At 41.1% G+C, this 20824-nt stretch overlaps 1 protein-coding gene across 2 annotated transcripts; it reads right to left on the minus strand.

Annotated features, from left to right (window-relative positions):
* Positions 1-1247: 1247 nt before the first annotated feature.
* LOC5513267 (neuropeptide Y receptor type 6) lies at positions 1248-20232 on the minus strand. 2 transcript variants are annotated; one of them, XM_032382753.2, is made up of 3 exons: positions 20027-20232; positions 19225-19304; positions 1248-2925 (listed from the first exon to the last, which is right to left on the minus strand). In XM_032382753.2, the coding sequence occupies exon 3, from the start codon at positions 2763-2765 to the stop codon at positions 1392-1394; it is 1374 nt and encodes a 457-aa protein (XP_032238644.2). In that variant the 5' UTR covers positions 2766-2925; positions 19225-19304; positions 20027-20232; the 3' UTR covers positions 1248-1391. The 2 variants fall into 2 exon arrangements, with proteins under 2 accessions (XP_032238644.2, XP_001633557.2); XM_001633507.3 differs by lacking the exon at positions 19225-19304.
* Between the last annotated feature and the right edge of the window lie 592 nt (positions 20233-20824).

Consider the following 20824-nt stretch of genomic DNA (forward strand, 5'->3'; position numbering starts at 1 on the left):
CCAAAATGTGACAGTTCGCCGGTAAAACCCAACCATTTCAAAACAAAAAGGCTGGTTTAACCGCGCGGTACTGGAACTAGTCCTGCGTTTATCAGCACTGTCAATCCAGGGAGGTCAGCGTAACGTGGCGCGAGACCGAGGTGGCGGAGGAGTAAGTACGCAGCTGCTTTGTCTCCTATTGTCTTTGTTCTACAAAGGAGTTCTTTTGTCTCTGTTCTTCTAGTTCTTTGTGTCGAGGTGCGGATATTGTTTATTTGCCCAATCAAATTGCAGCTTGTAAGAGCTGCGTACTGACCCCGGCGGGGGGGGGGGGGGGGGGGGGGGGGGGGGGGGAGGGGACGCTCCTTCGTCATTTCTCGTGGCAACAGTCTAGACAATATTTTCTACTATATATTATAACCTCTAACAGTCCAACTCATTGTTAACCAATTTTTCAAAAACTTGATTAAATTGCAAGTTGACTTTTAATTCTCATGTCGTATTGATATCATAGTTTATCATAATTTATTTCTTTATAAACATTTTTTTCTCCTTGTTTTGTGAACCGTTTGTACGTCTATCCGATAAGTGTAAAGGAGCAGAGAAGATTCTTTGAAGATTCGGTATTTATAAGCCTTATATTGCGGTGGTAAACGAAGGAATCTATATAACAGACCATCTTATTCGATTCTTTAAAAAAATGTTTTATTTTTGGAGATGCGTGAAGTTTTGCCCTTATATATATGCACCCAATAAATGGCGAAAGGCAAATGGTAAATGGCTTATATGGGTACTAATTATTCGTAAAATTAAAGGTGTTAAATAAAGTCCAGCAATGTCAGAGCCAAGCATTGGTAACCTTTAACGGATAATTGTTTTGAGTTGCCATTTGCCAATCGCCATTAGCCATTTGCACTGACAATCTTTATTGAAATAGGTGTATGCAAAATGGCTCCTATCAGACTAAAATATATAACAACGAGAGCTTTTCTCTTCCATCTTTATCTATCATATGCGATAGCAAGATTAAAAGGACGACTGAGGCAAACGATGATGGTATTCTCTTTATTTAAAAGCAATCGATATTAAGCCTATCATATTTACAATATAATATATTTTCAAAAACACTGTCTTTTGCTTCCTCGTTCTTTGTCTTTTTTCTCTATACCATAGCATCCTCACCCTACCCCCTAAGGAGAACGGCACAAAGTGAAGGGGGCACTACAATTATTGTTTCATACATTCAGCCCGAGGGGGGGGGGGGGGGGCATTTGGTGGTCGTACACTCCTCTTCGATGAATTTCTGATATCTTTCTGATATCTGATATCTTTCATTTTTTTTTAGCTCACCACCACCACCACCCCCTTTAATAGATTCTGGATCCGCCACTGTTATGATAGCATCATTGTGATTAAAAACCTCCCGTTTCGTGCATAACATTAATAATAACAGCTGGACGAGTTTCAAGTTCGATTTCTTCTACCCTGTTCTCACGATCAACTCGAGCCTTTTTCTTTTTAAGCACATTTTTAAGTCTTTCCGTACGTGTTAATCGCGAAGAGCTTGTTTCTGCACTTAACTCGTCACGCTCCGGCCGGTTGAGAGGAACTTGGACGTCCGCCGAGATCGCGTTGTTACAGTGAGAAGTGGACTTGTTGTTGTTGTGTGATCCGCCGTTGCTGTTCGCGGACGATCGATTAACAGTGACCAAGATATCGCTAGAATTCGAGCAACAAGTCTCACCATCACATCTAAGCAAAGCTGAAAACTCGCGTCGGAATTCCGAATTAACTACGTTATAGATAATTGGGTTGACAGAGCTGTTTGCCATCAGAAGGACGGTGCACACGTTAAAGATAACACGTATAAACTTTTCAGCTCCATCAGGGAACAAATCAAAAACAAAAAACAAACGAAAGAGCGTAAACGGGAACATAGAAAACGCAAATATGAGTACAACTGGAGTTAAGATCTGAATTGCTCTCCGGTTTTGTACGACTCTGGCCAGAACCTCCTTGTGTCTGTTCTCGTCGCGTTTTGTCGAGCACCTATAGCGGTTATGTCTTCTGTTGTTCTTTTTCAGGTTGGCTCGAATCTTAAGGTAAGTCATGAGGATCACCGCTAGAGGAATCACGTAGAACAACACCATTGAAGTAACACTGTAGAGTTTCTTGGAAACTTCATTCGGCCACTTTGTGAGGCAATCTTTCCTCCATGCGGTCTCCTCCAAGTCCATTACGAAAAACAAAGGTCCAACAATGAAAACGAACGCTATCAACCAGATAACAAACACTAGTTTCTTAGCAGAGTCTACGTTCAGTTGTTTTTTGCCGCAATGCACCAACATTCGGTAACGATGAAACGCAATAGCAGTGATGCACCCGATCTCCACTCCATAGAAAATGTCCGCCAGTGGATACACAGTCTTGCAGATGAGGCGACCAAACGGCCAGGCGTACGGGTACTCTGTGCGGATGACAACGAATGGAAAACAAACCAGCAGAATTCCGAGATCTGAAATCGCGAGATGGAGAATGAGGAGATTCCCGGTGGAAGTTTGTCGGCGCTTCTTGGAAGTCACTAAACAGACGAGAAAGTTCCCAATTACGCCGCCTAAAAACAGGAGTGTTTGAAATAAAAGGCGAATAATGCGTAGAGCGTAAGGCTCTTGGAAAAGCGTGGGGAAACCAGTAAATGTGCCATTGATGCTGCCGCTACTCAAATTGTGGTTTAAAGTCCCGTTTTCATCGAAAGTTGTGTTCGATAAACTGCTAGTGTTAGCCATGTTATAAAAGAAGACCAAGAAATATCTTCGTGTAGACAGAGGTTAATAGCAGAAGCAGAGGAGCGAAGACTTTTAGCGCTGCTACATGGAGAAATCCGAATGACAGTCTCTTTATATATGGTTTATTTCTTTTAAAAGTCTGCTAAGCCCTTCGCGTTTCCTGCAACCAAAGGAAATACAGTGCGTCATTGTTCCATGTTCTTTTTAAATAATAACAGAATATGACACCTAAACAGGACAAGGAGTAGGGCTTACATCTGTAAAACCACATTCTTTGTTGAGTGTTTTTTTTTTTGCGTTTTGTTATAGTTTTAAACAAACGCATTCTATCTGTTGTTGTTTTTTTTCCGTTTGAGCTTACCGTTAAAACGACGTTAAATTTTTTTTCTAAAGATGTTTTTGGTAATTATCTGAATGTGGTCAAAGAAGGTTACCATTTACACCTAGATTAACAAGCTCCAAAAGGTATTGCAAAGCGTAATAATAAAGAAAAAATCTTGTTTTTGTTTTATTGTTTCCTTCGCTTATAGTGAAAGCAAATCGCTTCCACAAAAGTGCTTTTGAAAAGTAAGCCGGTGCTCGCCCGCGTCGCAAGCGTTTGCAAAGGTCACTCGTTTCGCTTTTTAGTTCATGTTTTTTATCACATGCACGTTTCCTGTTTTTCATGTTCTACGGTTAGATAACCGCTTCACTTACCTTCATCAGAAAACCAATGATTCCGATAGTGAACTTATATAAGTTAAGTCTTTTAAGGTCTTGCAATAAGTAGACTTCGCACTCGCAAAATAACTTTTTCGAAATGATCACGGCTCACAGATGGCAAATAATCTTAATTAAGTGCTCGTGATCGCAAAATTGAACCAATCAAGTGGCCGATGAGCAAGGCCCATTAAGTGTTAGCAAAGGAACTGCGAGCACCACATTATTTTCTTGCGATCACCGAGCATTTTGAAGAAGCATTTTGCGAGCGATGAGCACATGAAGGATATTTGGCGTGAGAGACCATGTTGCTTTAGTTGTCATTACTCATCCAAATTGTAAACGGCATGCCCTGGCTGCGCTACACCCGCAAAGAAACAACAAACTAAGAGAGCGCGGCTAAGAGGCTCAGCTTGATGGCTTTCGCCAATGCGTAAACAGCATAATGTATTCATCAATTCAAATTGTGAGCACGAGGATTCTGCTAGCAACGACCAAATGAAGAATATTTGGTGCGACATATTGATTATTCATTGATACACTAAGTTGCTTTAGTTGTCATATTTATTCCAATTGTTAAAAGGCTTTCTGTGGGCGTGCACAAAAACTACGAGCTAGACAGTACGGCTAAGAAGCTCAGCTTGATGGCTTTCGCCAATGGGTAAACAGCGTAGAATATTCGTCAATTCGCACCGTAGAAAAGAGCGTGAAAGAAATGTGAAAAAGCGTGAAACAAGAGTGAAAGAAACGTGAAATAAGCGTGAAACAAGTGTTAAACATACGTGAAACAAACGTGAAACAAGCGTGAAAGAAAATTGAAATAAGCATGAAACAAGTGTTAAACAAGCGTTTAACAAGCGTAAAACAAACGTGACGTTAAACAAGCATAAAACGCCGACAAAGCACCGACTGCTTAAAGTTTCAATCGCACCGAGGGCTGTTAATTTTTACTTTTCCGAGAGACGCCACTGTGGTACGAATTCTATAACTGCGCGTGATTACTTCGAAAGAAAAAAAAGAGGTTTGGCCGATACACACAGCCTGAGTCCGCGTTGGTTCAGGCTGTGGTCTCCTGTCGTTGATGGAAGGTATACTAGTCTCGATGTGCGGTGTTGGGTCGATAATGATGTGTGCTATCGACCGTACACCACCATACTCCGGTGGTCCACAACCCGACTTTGGTCGTACGATCAGGCACAATCGGACGAATACCCTCTCCATCAATAAAAAAAACTCTCGGGATGTTTTCTAAGGAGCGATATTAGGGACCTTAAGCAACGACAACGGCAACGAGGACGCCGACGGCAGAAAACAATGGAATTTGATTCAGAATTCAATAGCAGCACGTGGGAATGCGTTCTGTCTGATACATTTCAGCCGTTTTCCGTAAAACCACGACGTGAAAACTCCAAGTTTCACGGTCAATTGAGGACGCTGACGTTTGCACTGTAAACTCCAATAATTACGTTCGCCGCTGTAGAAATAATGTTCTTAGTTTATTTTTATCTCTCTCTGACTATAATGTTTTGCTTATTCCATTGCAATTAAATTATTATTGATCACTACGCGCGAAAACATCTTTTTCGATCGCGTTGTCCTAGCCGTCGCCGTCGTCCTTGCTTAAGGTCCCTAATTAGATGCATGCCACGGCTGGTGGTGCACACCCCGACTCCGGTCATTTAAATTACACAGGCAGCCCATACACAGCTCCGGTGCAATGATCACACAGGCGGTCCATGAGGCTATGATTTTATGATTGCATAATTAAGCCTCCTGGCTGCAAAGCGTATATTTAATAAACTAGAAACTATAATTTTAATAAAATTTAGCCAAAAATCCTGGCTACGCCGCTGATGCTTCTTGTCAATTTTAAAGCTGCCGTACCGCAGGTGCTTCGTAAACTTTATTCCTTGTAATCAGAAGAGAAAAACAGTGACAGTGACCATCTTTAGTCAATGGAGAAAGTCTTTGAAAAAAAAACTAAGATTCCTCGGTACCGACCCCTAAAACGACAACGCTTTCTTCATATGTCGAACGATCGTGGAGATAAAACAATTAAAATTTGTGTTGTGCCCCCCCCCCCCCCCCCCCCAATATTTCTTTTCCTTCGCCAGCCATGATTTCGATTAACGTCAGCGCAAATAACAAATGACAATTTCCAAATTTTCGCCAGATCTTTCATGTGTCTTCATGTGAAAACCTTATGGGTGTTTCTGAATTTGAAATCCATGTACTGTTATTGCTTGGATAAGCGTCTCCTCGAATAAACGCCTCCTTCGAATAAGCGCCTCGCCTAAAAGGAAACCGTATAAATGTGCGCTTCCCCGGAGCAGTGGAGCCGCAGCGATTTTATCACTACCCATATCACGAAAATCTAGCCGAAAATTGCCGTTTTTTGCTGAATACGGCCCCTTCTATATATGGAAACTTATCAATTCCTTATTTAGAATACTTACAAGCTCGCTGTTATTATTCAAGGTAGCTGCTTCTGATCTTTTAGGCTGAAAAAAACATCGCTTGTTCTAGTTCTATCGGAACCTTGACAACCTTGGCCAGGTGGGCTAAGACCGTTTATAAATGATTCGTAAACGGTGAAGCAAATTAGTGCGGTGGGAACAAATGAATTGAGGTTGCAGCGCTTCAAGTCTGTGAAGCAATATTCACCTAATTATCAATGGGTAATGCATAAAAGCATCATTGTTTTGGTTTTACCTTCGCAGCTGGTGAGAGTTTTCTAAGAGGTGAGGCAAAGTGAAGGTGTACACCTTTTTCGATAAACTTGAAGACGAACAATTACACTCTTTTTTTATAAGAACTTTTTTTATAAGAACGCCAAGCCTGAGATTTCAGTAAACAGGTACATTTTAAGACATGCTAAGAACATGCCGAGGCTCAGATAGCATTTTTTATCTTTTTTAGTCCTGATGCGTTCTAAATTGCAGAATAAAATCGTGCTCATAGTAACAACCTTATTATTGCTATTGACCATAAATGTAATTCTCTTATTAAAAAAATATTAACTCCTATATACACCAAAATTTAAGAAGATCGTTGGCCTCAAAATGTCCCAAAAATAAGAACGGCCCAGCCTCAACTGAAAATTAGACGTTTTTATATAAAAAAGAGTGTACAACAAACATTGTAACTATTATCATTTCCTTTTGTTTTACATATATTTTTTTATAGGCAACTTTTTGTCGCTGAAAAAGAATTGGATATCTTACAAAGCCTTGTTTTTCACTTTGGGGGGGGGGGGGGTTATGGGTATTTTCTGGAACTACACATTGTAGGTAAATTCGCATCTACCTTGAAGACGTGAAAAAAGGAAAAAAAAAAACAGCTCAACAGACTAACTTAATTTTGAACTGCTTCTTATTTTACATAGGCTGAGACGGAAATATGCACGCCGTGTACTATACACTGTTAATGACAATTTTAGGTCGAATAACACTTACATAAACCCACGGACAACATTGCACCTTGTAAAAAGTGGGATCTTTGCGAGAATATGTTTTTTTTGTTCTATGCATAATTGATTATTTGGCCGCCCGGGGAGAGCCATTGTCGTTTTTTTTCCGCTTTGCTTTGAGATTAAGCTGAACCATATTAGTAGGCTCATGGGGATTTTTGTTCATCAAATCCATTTCTCCTTTCCATTTAGAGTGCCATTTTATAGGCAAATTGGTTTGAAGATAATGGTAAAAATGGAAACCTAAAAATAATACTCCTTTCTGTGAAAATTCGAATATTATATATTACATATTAAAACAAATCCAGGTTTACACTAGATGGATTTTGAAATATAGAATGAATTGGTTGACAGAAAAAAGCTAAAATAGACACGATTCTCGACGAGTAGGAAAGAAAAAAACTAATTAAAACTAATTGAATGTGGCAAAAAATCGCCTTATCACGTTATTTGACGTTAAAATAAGGAACAGTTTCTGTCTAAATATTCGGTGTTATTAATCATTCTACTTGTTATGTCTTATTAACTGGGAGCACAACCCATTGAAAGCCCGATATAAGGTTCCATACCGTCAGACTATTGAGTTAAAAAAAGTAGCAAATCATATGGGAGCATTTGAGCTGGCGAAGATATTTAAAAAAAAGAGCATTTGAGGAAGATAAGCTCACTTTTGCGAGCACTTGGAGACGTTTCTATTCGATCAAAGTTTTAGTTGAGCAACTCTTACTTGTGCAAGCATTTAAAACATTTGCGAATACATTTTATTTCTCCAAAAAACTCTATTAGCATTAAGAAGAATGAAATGCATGACATAAATAAATTGAACAATATATCATAAATCGATAGGGTGGGAGCCTTCACCATTAAGTAAAGAGCAGCTTAAGTATTAATACCTCACATGTCCTACCCCAAAGGCCTCGATGTTCCGCAGCTTTGTCTTTAACATATAGGCTTTTAAAATTGTAATCCCGCGAAACGAATATCTCCCTCCCGCAATTTGTGAAATATCTTTTGATATATATTGAGCTCAGGCCTAAGCAACAGCGCAGCTAAATAACACAGCTATCACCTGTTCCCCTGACATCATCCATTAAGTGCCCACACCCCCGCTGTCTCAATTCCGTTGTGATCATACTGCATATGAAAGTATAGTATGAACAAATTGGGAAATTCTACGGCAGATGGTATAAATTTATGCTCTCTATAGACATATACGTGAGGCCAGCTTTCAACAACTAAACATGAATATTCAAAACTCGGGTGTATTTATAGGTAATCTATCAAAAGGTGGTATAGAAAACAATCAATGATATTTCGGTTGGCAGAGTATATATTCTATTATGTTTATTTTTTTACATCTTTTAGTCGGCATTTTCTGTTAAGAAGTTTGAAAAGAGAACATTTCATTTTTTTTATGTTTCGCTATCTCGCTATCTGTGGAGACTGTTAATGTCACATGAGTCGGTGAGTGGTGTTCTATTTCTCCCTGCTGTTTCCCTTTTTAGATTGAGAATTTGATTGCTTAGGGAAAACAACCGGATTTCAAAATGACAAACTGGTTGAGTTTGAGTAGAAACAGCCCTCTCTACGCCGCAAGCTTGGGTCAATTCGATCACGTTCACTCCGGAACCACGGCGCAGATGGCTCACATAGTGAGAATATTGTTATATTGAGATGCCTTAGTTTCATTGGAGAGACCTACCAACCTCATATGCTTTGAATTGTTATTGTTCTAATATTGTCTATTCCATTGATATGGTCACGTGTTTTGCTCGAGTTAGGGAGAAAATATACGTGAGAAGCCTGGGCACATGAAGGGGAAAACGACTGGAGAACGATTTTACTCATAATATGAACATGACTTGTTTATTTGCACTTTAAACCAAACCTATCGGCATCTTGTGGATCTTATTAAATAAATAAAAAAGGGGGATGGGGGTGAATAGGTTCGCGGATCGGCGGATTCAGCCCCGAAATGTTCACGGATTACGGATTTTGATGATTATTTCAGCGGATTGACGGATTTTGGAAATACGGCGGATCACGGATCTGTTGACAATTTGGGCACGGATTTCGGATTTCGACTGCTTTGACGGTCGAATTTCGGATTTTAAATGAATTTCACTCGATGCTATTGTTTAGCTGGCGAACCATGCGGATCCCCCCCCCCCCCCCTAAAAACATTAAAAACATCCCAACCAAGAGCACAGGAGGAACTTCGGACGAGATGAGAAAAATCTTACATCTAATTCATATCTAATTAATATCTAATTCATATCTAATTTATAAATTAAAAGCTTTTTTAAGCAATTGGTTCTGAAATATGTTACGCCCGAACATGCTCATTTAGCGGGTTCCTTAAAAAAGCCGCAGCAGAGAAAAATATCTAAACCATATTTCTCCGTGATTTGTTAAAGTGGTATTGAGTTCATTCAGATAAGAGTAAGCAGATAATTCAGACGTTAAAAAACAAATCTATATTCAATAGGGGGTTTATGTAATTCTTGTAATGGGGGTGTTATTTTATCAATATTTTTTTTAAGATTTAACACGAGCAGAAGCGGTTTGCACACCTTGGAGTTTATCTACCAGGTACTTCGGGAGAACTTATCTGCTTATATAGGCGAGATGGTAAGACTAGAAAAACTACAGACAAGCTGTAGAATAATAAGATGGTATGACTAGAAAGAAACTACAGACAAGCTGTAGAATAATTAAGTGGTATGACTGGAAAAACTACAGACAAGCTGTAGAATGATTTAGTTGGTATGCCTAGGAAAAAAAACTACAGAAAAGCTTTAGAATAACTAGGTGGTATGACTAGAAAAACTACCGACAAGCTGTAGAATAATTAGGTGACATGACTAGAAAAACTACAGACAAGCTGTAGAATAAATAGGTGGTCAGAATAAATAGGCGTGTCAGAATCAGGAAAAATAAATTAACACAAACTTGAAAGGGTATCTTTTATCCCAAAAGAGCTCTTATTTGCTTCGATGAAGGGCTAACGCTCAAAACTTTATTGAAGCCACTCCCAGCAGTACCAGCACACATCATCATTGCTGGTGGAATGCTGGGCCGATGTTGGGTGTGCAAACATGAAAAATGAATCGAAAATAAATCGAAATGAAATAAAACGAACAAAAGTAGTACTCAGGGGCCGTCCACACTAGCACGGGTTTGTTTAGATCCGTATACTTTTTAATACGTATAGGTCTTTCGCACACACTAGCACGGGTTCGTTTAGATCCATATACTTTTTAATACGTTTAGGTCTTTCGTCCACACTAGCACGGGTTCGTTTAGATCCGTATACTTTTTAATACGTTTAGGTCTTTCGTCCACACTAGCACGGGTTCGTTTGGGTACGTATACTTTTTAATACGTTTAGGTCTTTCGTCCACACTAGCACGGGTTCGTTTAGATCCGTATACTTTTTAATACGTTTAGGTCTTTCGTCCACACTAGCACGGATTCGTTTGGATCCGTATACTTTTTGATACGTTTAGGTCTTTCGTCCACACTAGCACGGATTCGTTTAGATCCGTATACTTTTTGATACGTTTAGGTCTTTCGCCCACACTAGCACGGGTTCGTTTAGATCCGTATACTTTTTAATACGTTTAGGTCTTTCGTCCACACTAGCACGGATTCGTTTGGATACGTATACTTTTTGATACGTTTAGGTCTTTCGCCCACACTAGCACAGGTTCGTTTGGATCCGTAGACTTTTTGATACGTTTAGGTCTTTCGCCCATACTAGCACGGGTTCGTTTGGATCCGTATACCTTTTGATACGTTTAGGTCTTTCGTCCACACTAACACGCGCGCTGGATCCAGCGAATCCGGATACTTTTGAAAACGCTGTCAAAAGTGAATAAAAATGAATCCGTATACTTTGGTCCGTAGTGTAGACGGTCAAATCCGTATCAAAATGAAAACAATGGCGTCATATCGCAGACGCGCGCTGCTTTTAGCATGCGCATATCATAAAAATGACGTCACCCCGTACCTTTCAGCGTTTTCAAACGTTTAAATCCGTGTTAGTGTGGACGGCTGGATCCAGGCGAACGCGCTGCGAAAACGAGAGTGTGGACGCGAGTCATTGTCATTGTCATTGTCTAAATAGACAAGTTTCAGAGCAAAAAGGTTTTAAACAATAAAGAGAAAAAGTCTAGTACTCACTAACTTGTGAATCTGATACAGATCAGAGCTGAGAGAATAAAGATCCGTATGAAGGCACAAGCTGCAGTAGGCCGACAATCCACGTTGAACGGCAAAACACGATAAAACAAGCCGCTCGATTGCTACCCGTAGAAATTAACAGACACAGAAGCTTTTAAAATAAAAGAATGAGCTCAAGTTATGAAGTTAGATGATTTAGAAATTAGACAGAGTATATATATACATACATATAATATATTATATATTTTCTTTCCCTGTGCGAGAGGAAGTTTCGCAATCCAACTTACCCCACAGGCTAAAAAAAGCGAATAGGATGTAATTAAACAACGAAATAGCCTATAGATTGTTAACAGCCTTTTTTTAGCAACAGCATATTTACTGACCACCTATTAAAATAGGAAATTGGAATCGACACGGCGCCGGAGCCTTGTGTTTTTTAATTCAATGAATAAACCCAGGTTTTAAAAGGTATTTCTTGACATTCATGTGTTTCTTAACACACGTGTTATTTTTAGATAAAGATTTTGTCTGCTACGTAAAAATAGTTGTTACATAAGATAGTTGTTATAAAAAGGCTCTTAAACGAAGAAAAGAGCAAAGTCAAGTTTGAAGTGCCAAAGATCGAGAATCGAGGTATTTCCTTTCGTTTATTAGAACACAGAAATATATTCTCGTTCCTTGACTGAATAAGTTTTATTATACCCGTAGCAGAGGCAATTGCTTTGCGGTAATGGCTAAATTTTTAGTACAAGCATAAAATTTTGCAATATGGTAGATCTTGATATTACAATTAATTTGCAATAGGACGCCACGCCCTATAATGAATACTTCCACTTTTATAGGGCTGCATATAATTAACCATTGAATGAAGATAATGTACAATTAATGGAATAATACAGGAAAAAAACTTGTTATCTGATAACAATAAACATTTTACAATATACAATGACAATAATATATATGGACTGGTTTCCATGTGGGGCGTAGACAGCTATGTACAATAGTTACAATTCCAAAGGACAGGGTATACTAATATACCTATATATTAATTGGGTTATTCTGCCTAGCGTAGTCCCTCAGATGGGAAGACTCTCTGGATCACTTACTTAAATTCCGGTAGAGTTCGAGAGAGTTTAGCCCCCATTGGAAGGCTATGGTTCCTAAACTAGGCACCTCTACTTCAAAAGTTATATCTTCGGGAAAAAGATTGGAAGGCGCTACTGCCTATTTTATTGGGCAATTTGATGGGAGGATAGTCGATTTACCGATTTCGGGTCCTGCAACGGTGATGCGGCGAACAATACTACCTTTTAAACAACTACTTTTATGGCCGATTTCAATAAAATTACAGATATAGCATGGAGGATGAAATGCTCTCAAGCGAACAGCAGTGCAATGTCCAAGGAACAAATATAGGGCTTTCTCTGGCATCGTTTGAACGGAAAGTGTATCATTCGAATGGTACGTTTTTTTTTTTCGAGTCCTGCATCGTGAGCCCAAAATCTCTGAAACGAGAAAATTTGATAAATTGTGATGTCTCCCCACATTTCCGTATAGGAAATGGCAGCCATTTTGACGTTGTATATGCACTATTATTTATGCGTGGCGGCCATGTTGTCTCTTATTTCAGGGAATGAGGTCTTCGTTCTACAGAACGTTCTACAAAGGGAAGAAAAAAGGGCACCTAGGGCGTTCGTGAAGATATCACTCCAGTGCTGTTCTCACTAGGCAGCATCCCTGACAAGGAGTCTGTGAACCAAGTCTTCACACCTGTAGCTATTTGTAGTTATAATGTACGGTCGCACCAGCACTTTTCTGGCGGGAGGGGGCAGACATCTTCCCAAAGAGAAACAGAATAGAGGTTCTCCACCAATATCTGCTGCTTTGCTTCATCACGTCTTGCGCTCTGCTTACATCGCTGGTCATTACTGAGTCAGACAATCTCTTCACAATCTGAATGGGACAATACCAAACCGGCAGTGGACAGTGGGAGCCTGTCTGGACCTTTCCAGAGCTGTCAAGTGTTTTTCAGTTGTTGCTCCTAAGTGTGGGTGTTAACCGGAGAAAGGATGCAAGTGGTCGATGCAAGTTGGCCAAGTGGAACATACCAGGCACAGCCATGTGCAAATGTGGCGGAAATTTGGAGGGCCAATAAAGCGCAAACTATCCAAGTTGGTGCATGAATGTTGTCAGACATCCAGATACTTAGTTAATAACGGAAATATAAGTCTATTTCTGGAATTATGATATAACATGGAAATTTGACGTTTCGACCGAAACCATCAGTCTTTATCAGTCACGTGACGACAGAGCTCACGTGACAAACGTCAAGAACACGTATAAGCCGATGGGTTACAATCCAACACATATTTTTTTAAAGGAAAAGTCATTAAGTTTGTGGACAAGCTTTTCAGGAACATACGATCAAGATAGATTTAAAGAGGAAATTAGACCCGCCAACGAAACCTTCCACTCTCGCTTTCTATGAACTCAAATATACACAAACCAGAACCCATACCCATAAGACCTATTGAGAGCAGTATCGACTCGATTACATACAATCTTGCTAAATACGCGTCGTCCGTCCTAAGCCCACTGGTTGGCACAACACTTCATCATATAGAAAATACGAAATATTTCGTAGAGAGAGTGAAGGATTTCAAAATCCAACAGGACGAGGTTATTACTTCCTAGTCCCAATGACGTCACCGCATTATTTCCATCGATTCCACCTGATGTTGCTATAAGTAACTCACAAACCTTAGCGTGGATAATATGGTTGAGCTTATCTATGTCTGAAGACCACTTACTTCTCCTTTGGTGGCCGAAGGAAGTGCATGGCTGGGCTATGGGCTCCCCCGTTTCCCCGATCGTGGCGAATCTATGCATGGAGGCCTTTGAACAGCAAGCGTTTCAGAGTTACACCTCCACCCCCCACGACTATGGCTTCGTTATGTGAATAGAATCAAAAAGCCCAAACTGTCGCGATCTCGTACCAGAACAATGAATACAATAAACCAAAAACTGGAAATCGACTCTGCCAAATTTTCGTCTTTAATAAGACTTCTTCAGGGCAGACTGAAGAAGGTGAATCGTTACAAGCTTATTTACATCAGAATAGTGGCGCGAGACGCAAAAACATTACAACTGACAAAAACGCGCATTTTCTAGAATAGCGCGCGCTATGGATAAAAAGAATTTACACATCTCTACGTGGGTTCCTACTACAAAAAAGTCATCACTATTAAGACCCCGCGGGTAGATAGACTTAAGCGGATAAGCCCAGTGGCCTTCCCTTTCCCTAAGCTGAGCCTCAGAGTTACACTTATCTATAAGTTGTACCATAACATTATTAAGACCTAAATGCCCTGAAGAAGTCTTATTAAAGACGAAAATTTGGCAGAGTCGATTTCCAGTTTTTGGTGTATTGTGTTCGTTATGTGGACAATACATTTGTAGTTCTCCGTAAGGAAGATCTATCTCGGTTCTTCGATCATATTAATAGTGTGAACCCCCATATCCAGTTTACTCAGGGAATGAGTCAGGACAACACCATTGTATTTCTGGATTGCTTTGTTCATGTAAACCCGGATGGCAGCCTGGACACTAAGGTTTACAGGAAAGCAACTCACACTGACCATTATCCACAGTTTGATTACCACCATCCTCTGTTGCACAGGCTTGGTGTTTTCCGAACTCTCAGCCATAAAGCCGAACAGGTGATAAACGACCCCCAGGAGGTAATCCGAAAAAAAACATATCAAGAGGGCGCTGCGTAAATGCGGATATCCCAATTGAGTGTTCGGAGTAACAAAAGCTAGACACGGAAAGCGAAGAGGAAGTAACGACAATTCCACCGATGGGAGGCCGAAGCCGTGGGCTACATCCCGTATGTACGAGGCCTTTCGGAGAACGTTAAGTATTCCCTTAAAGAACATGGCATAGTGGCTCACTACAAACCGCTGAACACCCTAAGGAAAAAACTCCTCATAGTGAAAGACAAACAGCCTTTCGAGAAACGCTACAACGTGGTATATGGTATACCTTGTGGGGAAAGTGGGTGTAAGGAAATGTACGCTGGTGAGACATAAAAATCAATTAAAGCGCGGTTACAACAACACCAGCGACCCAACAAAACCACCCTTGCTCAGAACTCAGCCGTTTATTGTCACTTTAGAGACACTGGCCACAAGCTCTATGTCAAAGAAGTCAAGATCCTGGACCGTAAGCGCGATTGGAGAAGGAGGGGAGTTAAAGAAGCTGTCTGGGAGAGGGTGGAAGCCCCATCAGTCTTCATCAGTGACTTAGTCAAGATCTTGGACCGTAAGCGCAATTGGAGAAGGAGGGGAGTTCAAGGGCTGTCTGGGAAAGGGTGGAAGCCCCATCAGTCTTCATTAGTGGCTTAGTCAAGATCTTGGACCGTGAGCGCGATTGGAGAAGAAGGGGAGTTCAAGGGCTGTCTGGGAAAGGGTGGAAACCCCATCAGTCTTCATCAGTGACTTAGTCAAGATCTTGGACCGTAAGCGCGATTGGAGAAGGAGGGGAGTTCAAGGGCTGTCTGGGAAAGGGTGGAAGCCCCATCAGTCTTCATTAGTGGCTTAGTCAAGATCTTGGACCGTGAGCGCGATTGGAGAAGAAGGGGAGTTCAAGGGCTGTCTGGGAAAGGGTGGAAACCCCATCAGTCTTCATCAGTGACTTAGTCAAGATCTTGGACCGTAAGCGGGATTGGAGAAAGAGGGGAGTTCAAAGGCTGTCTGGGAATGGGTGGAAGCCCCATCAGTCTTCATCAGTGACTTAGTCAAGATCTTGGACCGTAAGCGCAATTGGAGAAGGAGGGGAGTTCAAGGGCTGTCTGGGAAAGGGTGGAAGCCCCATCAGTCTTCATCAGTGACTCAGTCAAGATCTTGGACCGTAAGCGCGATTGGAGAAGGAGGGGAGTTCAAGGGCTGTCTGGGAAAGGGTGGAAGCCCCATCAGTCTTTATTAGTGGCTTAGTCAAGATCTTGGACCGTGAGCGCGATTGGAGAAGAAGGGGAGTTCAAGGGCTGTCTGGGAAAGGGTGGAAACCCCATCAGTCTTCATCAGTGACTTAGTCAAGATCTTGGACCGTAAGCGCGATTGGAGAAGGAGGGGAGTTCAAAGGCTGTCTGGGAATGGGTGGAAGCCCCATCAGTCTTCATCAGTGACTTAGTCAAGATCTTGGACCGTAAGCGCAATTGGAGAAGGAGGGGAGTTCAAGGGCTGTCTGGGAAAGGGTGGAAGCCCCATCAGTCTTCATCAGTGACTTAGTCAAGATCTTGGACCGTAAGCGCGATTGGAGAAGGAGGGGAGTTCAAAGGCTGTCTGGGAAAGGGTGGAAGCCCCATCAGTCTTCATCAGTGACTCAGTCAAGATCTTGGACCGTAAGCGCGATTGGAGAAGGAGGGGAGTTCAAGGGCTGTCTGGGAAAGGGTGGAAGCCCCATCAGTCTTCATCAGTGACTTAGTCAAGATCTTCGCTCGTAAGCGCGATTGGAGAAGGAGGGGAGTTCAAGGGCTGTCCGGGAAAGGGTGGAAGCCCCATCAGTCTTCATCAGTGACTTAGTCAAGATCTTGGACCGTAAGCGCGATTGGAGAAGGAGGGGAGTTCAAGGGCTGTCTGGGAAAGGGTGGAAGCCCCATCAGTCTTCATCAGTGACTCAGTCAAGATCTTGGACCGTAAGCGCGATTGGAGAAGGAGGGGAGTTCAAGGGCTGTCTGGGAAAGGGTGGAAGCCCCATCAGTCTTTATTAGTGGCTTAGTCAAGATCTTGGACCGTGAGCGCGATTGGAGAAGAAGGGGAGTTCAAGGGCTGTCTGGGAAAGGGTGGAAACCCCATCAGTCTTCATCAGTGACTTAGTCAAGATCTTGGACCGTAAGCGCGATTGGAGAAGGAGGGGAGTTCAAAGGCTGTCTGGGAATGGGTGGAAGCCCCATCAGTCTTCATCAGTGACTTAGTCAAGATCTTGGACCGTAAGCGCAATTGGAGAAGGAGGGGAGTTCAAGGGCTGTCTGGGAAAGGGTGGAAGCCCCATCAGTCTTCATCAGTGACTTAGTCAAGATCTTGGACCGTAAGCGCGATTGGAGAAGGAGGGGAGTTCAAAGGCTGTCTGGGAAAGGGTGGAAGCCCCATCAGTCTTCATCAGTGACTTAGTCAAGATCTTCGCTCGTAAGCGCGATTGGAGAAGGAGGGGAGTTCAAGGGCTGTCCGGGAAAGGGTGGAAGCCCCATCAGTCTTCATCAGTGACTTAGTCAAGATCTTGGACCGTAAGCGCGATTGGAGAAGGAGGGGAGTTCAAGGGCTGTCTGGGAAAGGGTGGAAGGCCCGGCCCTTAACAGAAATGGGGCGCTCGCTCTGTCGTCAGGTGACTAAATCACTGATGAAGACTGATGGTTTCGGTCGAAACGTCAAATCTCCATGTAAGATCAAAATTCCAGAAATAAACTTATATTTCCGTTATCCTAGTTAGTAAGAGCTAAAAACCAAAAGAAAATTATATAGGCTGTATAACTCTTCCTGTTCGTAGCTTTGCATACGGTGCAAATATTTACCCAGAATCTTGGACACCGAGTCACTCCAAACTGTCGTCTACTGTAGCACGCGAGGCCGATGTCATCCCGTCCCCCCCTATCGTGTGGGAGTCTGGTGGCATCCGTAATATGCTAACAATGAATTTGGCAACCGTCAAAACACGCGAGCACAAAAACATCCCGTGTATATGTGGGTGCGTAGATTTGGTAAGGGTAAAAAGGGTCCCTAACTAGTTTTTCTCTGCCCGGAGATATGTGTGTACATTTTTTTGGTTCTGAATGGTTCTGATTTTGATGTTAAGGGCACGTTTTTCGCCCTAGTCTATGTGCTCGACCAAGGCAAAAACCTTTTTGATATTAGTGCAAGCTAATTTCGACCCTCCCACGAAAAGGGACCTCTTTTTGCGCTCGCGGGGACGAGGAGAAAATATGGATAACTTTTGCGATAATATTACTAATCATCTTTATTCTTACTATAATAATTAAACCCATAAGCAGTGATTGGTCTTAGAGCTGACATTTGCCAATTGCCATTCGCCATTTGCCCTGACAACGTTTATTACAATAGGTGTATTCCCTGACAACGTTAATTAAAATAGGTGTATAAAATATATATTAAGTATTCTTGTGTGTTTAAAATCAAAAAGCACCGTGAAGCCAAAATGAGGCGAGTCTTTTGAGCATTTAGTGTCAAATATTGACACCCACAATAATATGCTATTTTTTTAATCCATTAGATTCTAGTGTTCTAAGAGGCATCATATCGTAAAAGTAGCTGAATCACTTATGAATTCAAATTGTCCGATTATTTTATGAGGTGCTATCTATCTTTTATGCCATGCAATTTTGAGGAATAAAACTTTAAACCTGAGATCCAACACGAAGATAAAAGATAGTACGCATCTGATCGCGTGTTGGATCGTGTAGTAGTGTTTGAGTGTTTTTTTTTCTATTCTTCAAAGAAAAGAAAACTATAAAAACAATTATGGATACTAAGCAGAGAAAAATGCGTCATTTTTTTTTTTTTGCGATTCACAAGATTTATATACCTTTGCGATTTTGGCATTCTACTTATCTACACACAAAGTTTAGTTTTTATAAGAGATGATCATTAAAATGCGTCTAGGAAAAAATTTATAGTCTGAAAATTGAGTAATACCGATTTGGGGGCGGCGTAAGGACGTATAAGCGATTCGTGCGGCACTATCTTTCTGCTTTATTATTCACCGAAAAGGCCCTCATAAAAGCTCTAGAATATAGTGTTCTCTAAGAAAATCACTCCCTAATGCCAAACTAAGGCACTAGAGAACGGAAATAGGTTAGACCAAGTGGCTGGTTTGTTTGATGGAAGCCGAGTTTATGCACACGATTGCCTGCTACTTTCGAATCTCTAGTTCTGGATTTAACAAATGTGTTCTCGGAACAAATGTCGCAAACAATGAATGTCTTGAACATTATGCGCTGTAAACAGCAAGACCTTTCTTGTTAAAAATACCTTAAAAACCTAAGATGTGAACATGTATCTCCCCTACATTATATACAGCACTACTAAAACTCACCGGCTCTCCCGCAAAGAAGTCGGCTACTCCGCTTCACTGTTTACACCACCTATTAGCGATACAAGTGACCCCACCAGAAGCTTTTGGAATAAATCAAGAATTTCTCAAGATATAAGGACTGTAGCTAGAACGCAGGAGGGTACCACCAGCTCCCCCCCCCCCCCCCCCCCCCTAGTCGAATGTGTATTACGTGTTATTTAAAACATATGGACAAAATATGGTGACAATCCTCCCCGTCACAAACAAAGGCTGATTGCCCGCCCCGCAAACCCCTTCCACTATTTCATATACAAAATATGTTCTAGTTCTAGGCAAGTAATTGAATAAATTACTCAGGCGTAGAAAATTGCAGAATTTAACACAATTTCAATGCAATATCGATATATATCGATATGTTGCAATGTTGCATTCTTGGTTGCCACTCTTATATAAATATAAGAGTGTGCAGAAATACAATAAAAATATATAATAAAGCGATCTAAACTGAAAATAGATGTTAGGAGAGTAATTCTTTCATATTATTATTTTGCGTTCCTATCGACTGCCCCTAAAATTCCTTTAAAAACCTTAATTTTAAGTTGCTTTTTTTACATGCATTTTTTTTCTGTATCTCTCGATTAACTTCTTTGAGCGCACAATGAGACAGAAAGCTCTGCAACGTCAGAGGGAAATGATTTTGGTGAATGAAATTATTCTTGAATATCACATTTCTCCTTAGCGTTTCAATGAAACGACTTTCAGAAATGGTTAAACGGCTTGAAGCAGTCGGCTCCCAGAACTGATTCAAAATGTGAATATTTACCTTTTCGTGGGGATTCTCATGAGCACGGTGTCGCCTGGCGTTTCAGCGAAAAGAGTAGGAATATCGCTGTACGACGTCACGGGTCACATGATGACTCAGTCGGCCACTTAGTAAGCCAAAGGGCCTAACGGCATAATGATGAACCAAATTAGCATCTTACATTGAAAAAGTGAAGAGTAAAAAACTCCTAGAATACAGGGAGCTATTGATTAGATATCACTTATTTCTGTTAAGGCTCTCTGGCGAAGCAGCTTTTTATTATGCAGCTGACTAGCGTAGAAAATGCGTGGGCGTCGACATCAAACTATCAAATATCCAATTCGATTTTGAGTTTTTTCTTTCATTTTTATCACGTAGCTACCGAGTTTCGAATATCTGTACCTGCATTCTCTCCCAGACTGCAGCTCCCACACACACAAAATCTTTCAATATGAAAACCACCTGCGGAGATGTGTTGACGATGTTTAGGGACAATTTCTTAATCAATGAAAAAAACAAAATAACAATGGTAAAGAGTTCATGAGTTTAAGAAACATTAAGGTTTAGAAACATTATGGAAATATGTGTTGGATTACCGGCTGTCAAGTGGTTACGAAACAGACACTGTATTTGTAGATGTGCTTAGCGCATGCGTGGGGAGTTCTTGACGGAAATGAAGAAAGTAATGTATTTCCTATCAAACAAAAACAACGATAAGAAATGGGGATGGTTATACGAGGCACTAGAAATTCAGATTATCGCGGGTATGGTTAATAGGACTTTTTATAAAATATTGCCAGAACATCCAGCCTTAGGACT

This window comes from Nematostella vectensis, chromosome 3, assembly GCF_932526225.1.
Source record: "Nematostella vectensis chromosome 3, jaNemVect1.1, whole genome shotgun sequence".
NCBI lineage: Eukaryota > Metazoa > Cnidaria > Anthozoa > Actiniaria > Edwardsiidae > Nematostella > Nematostella vectensis.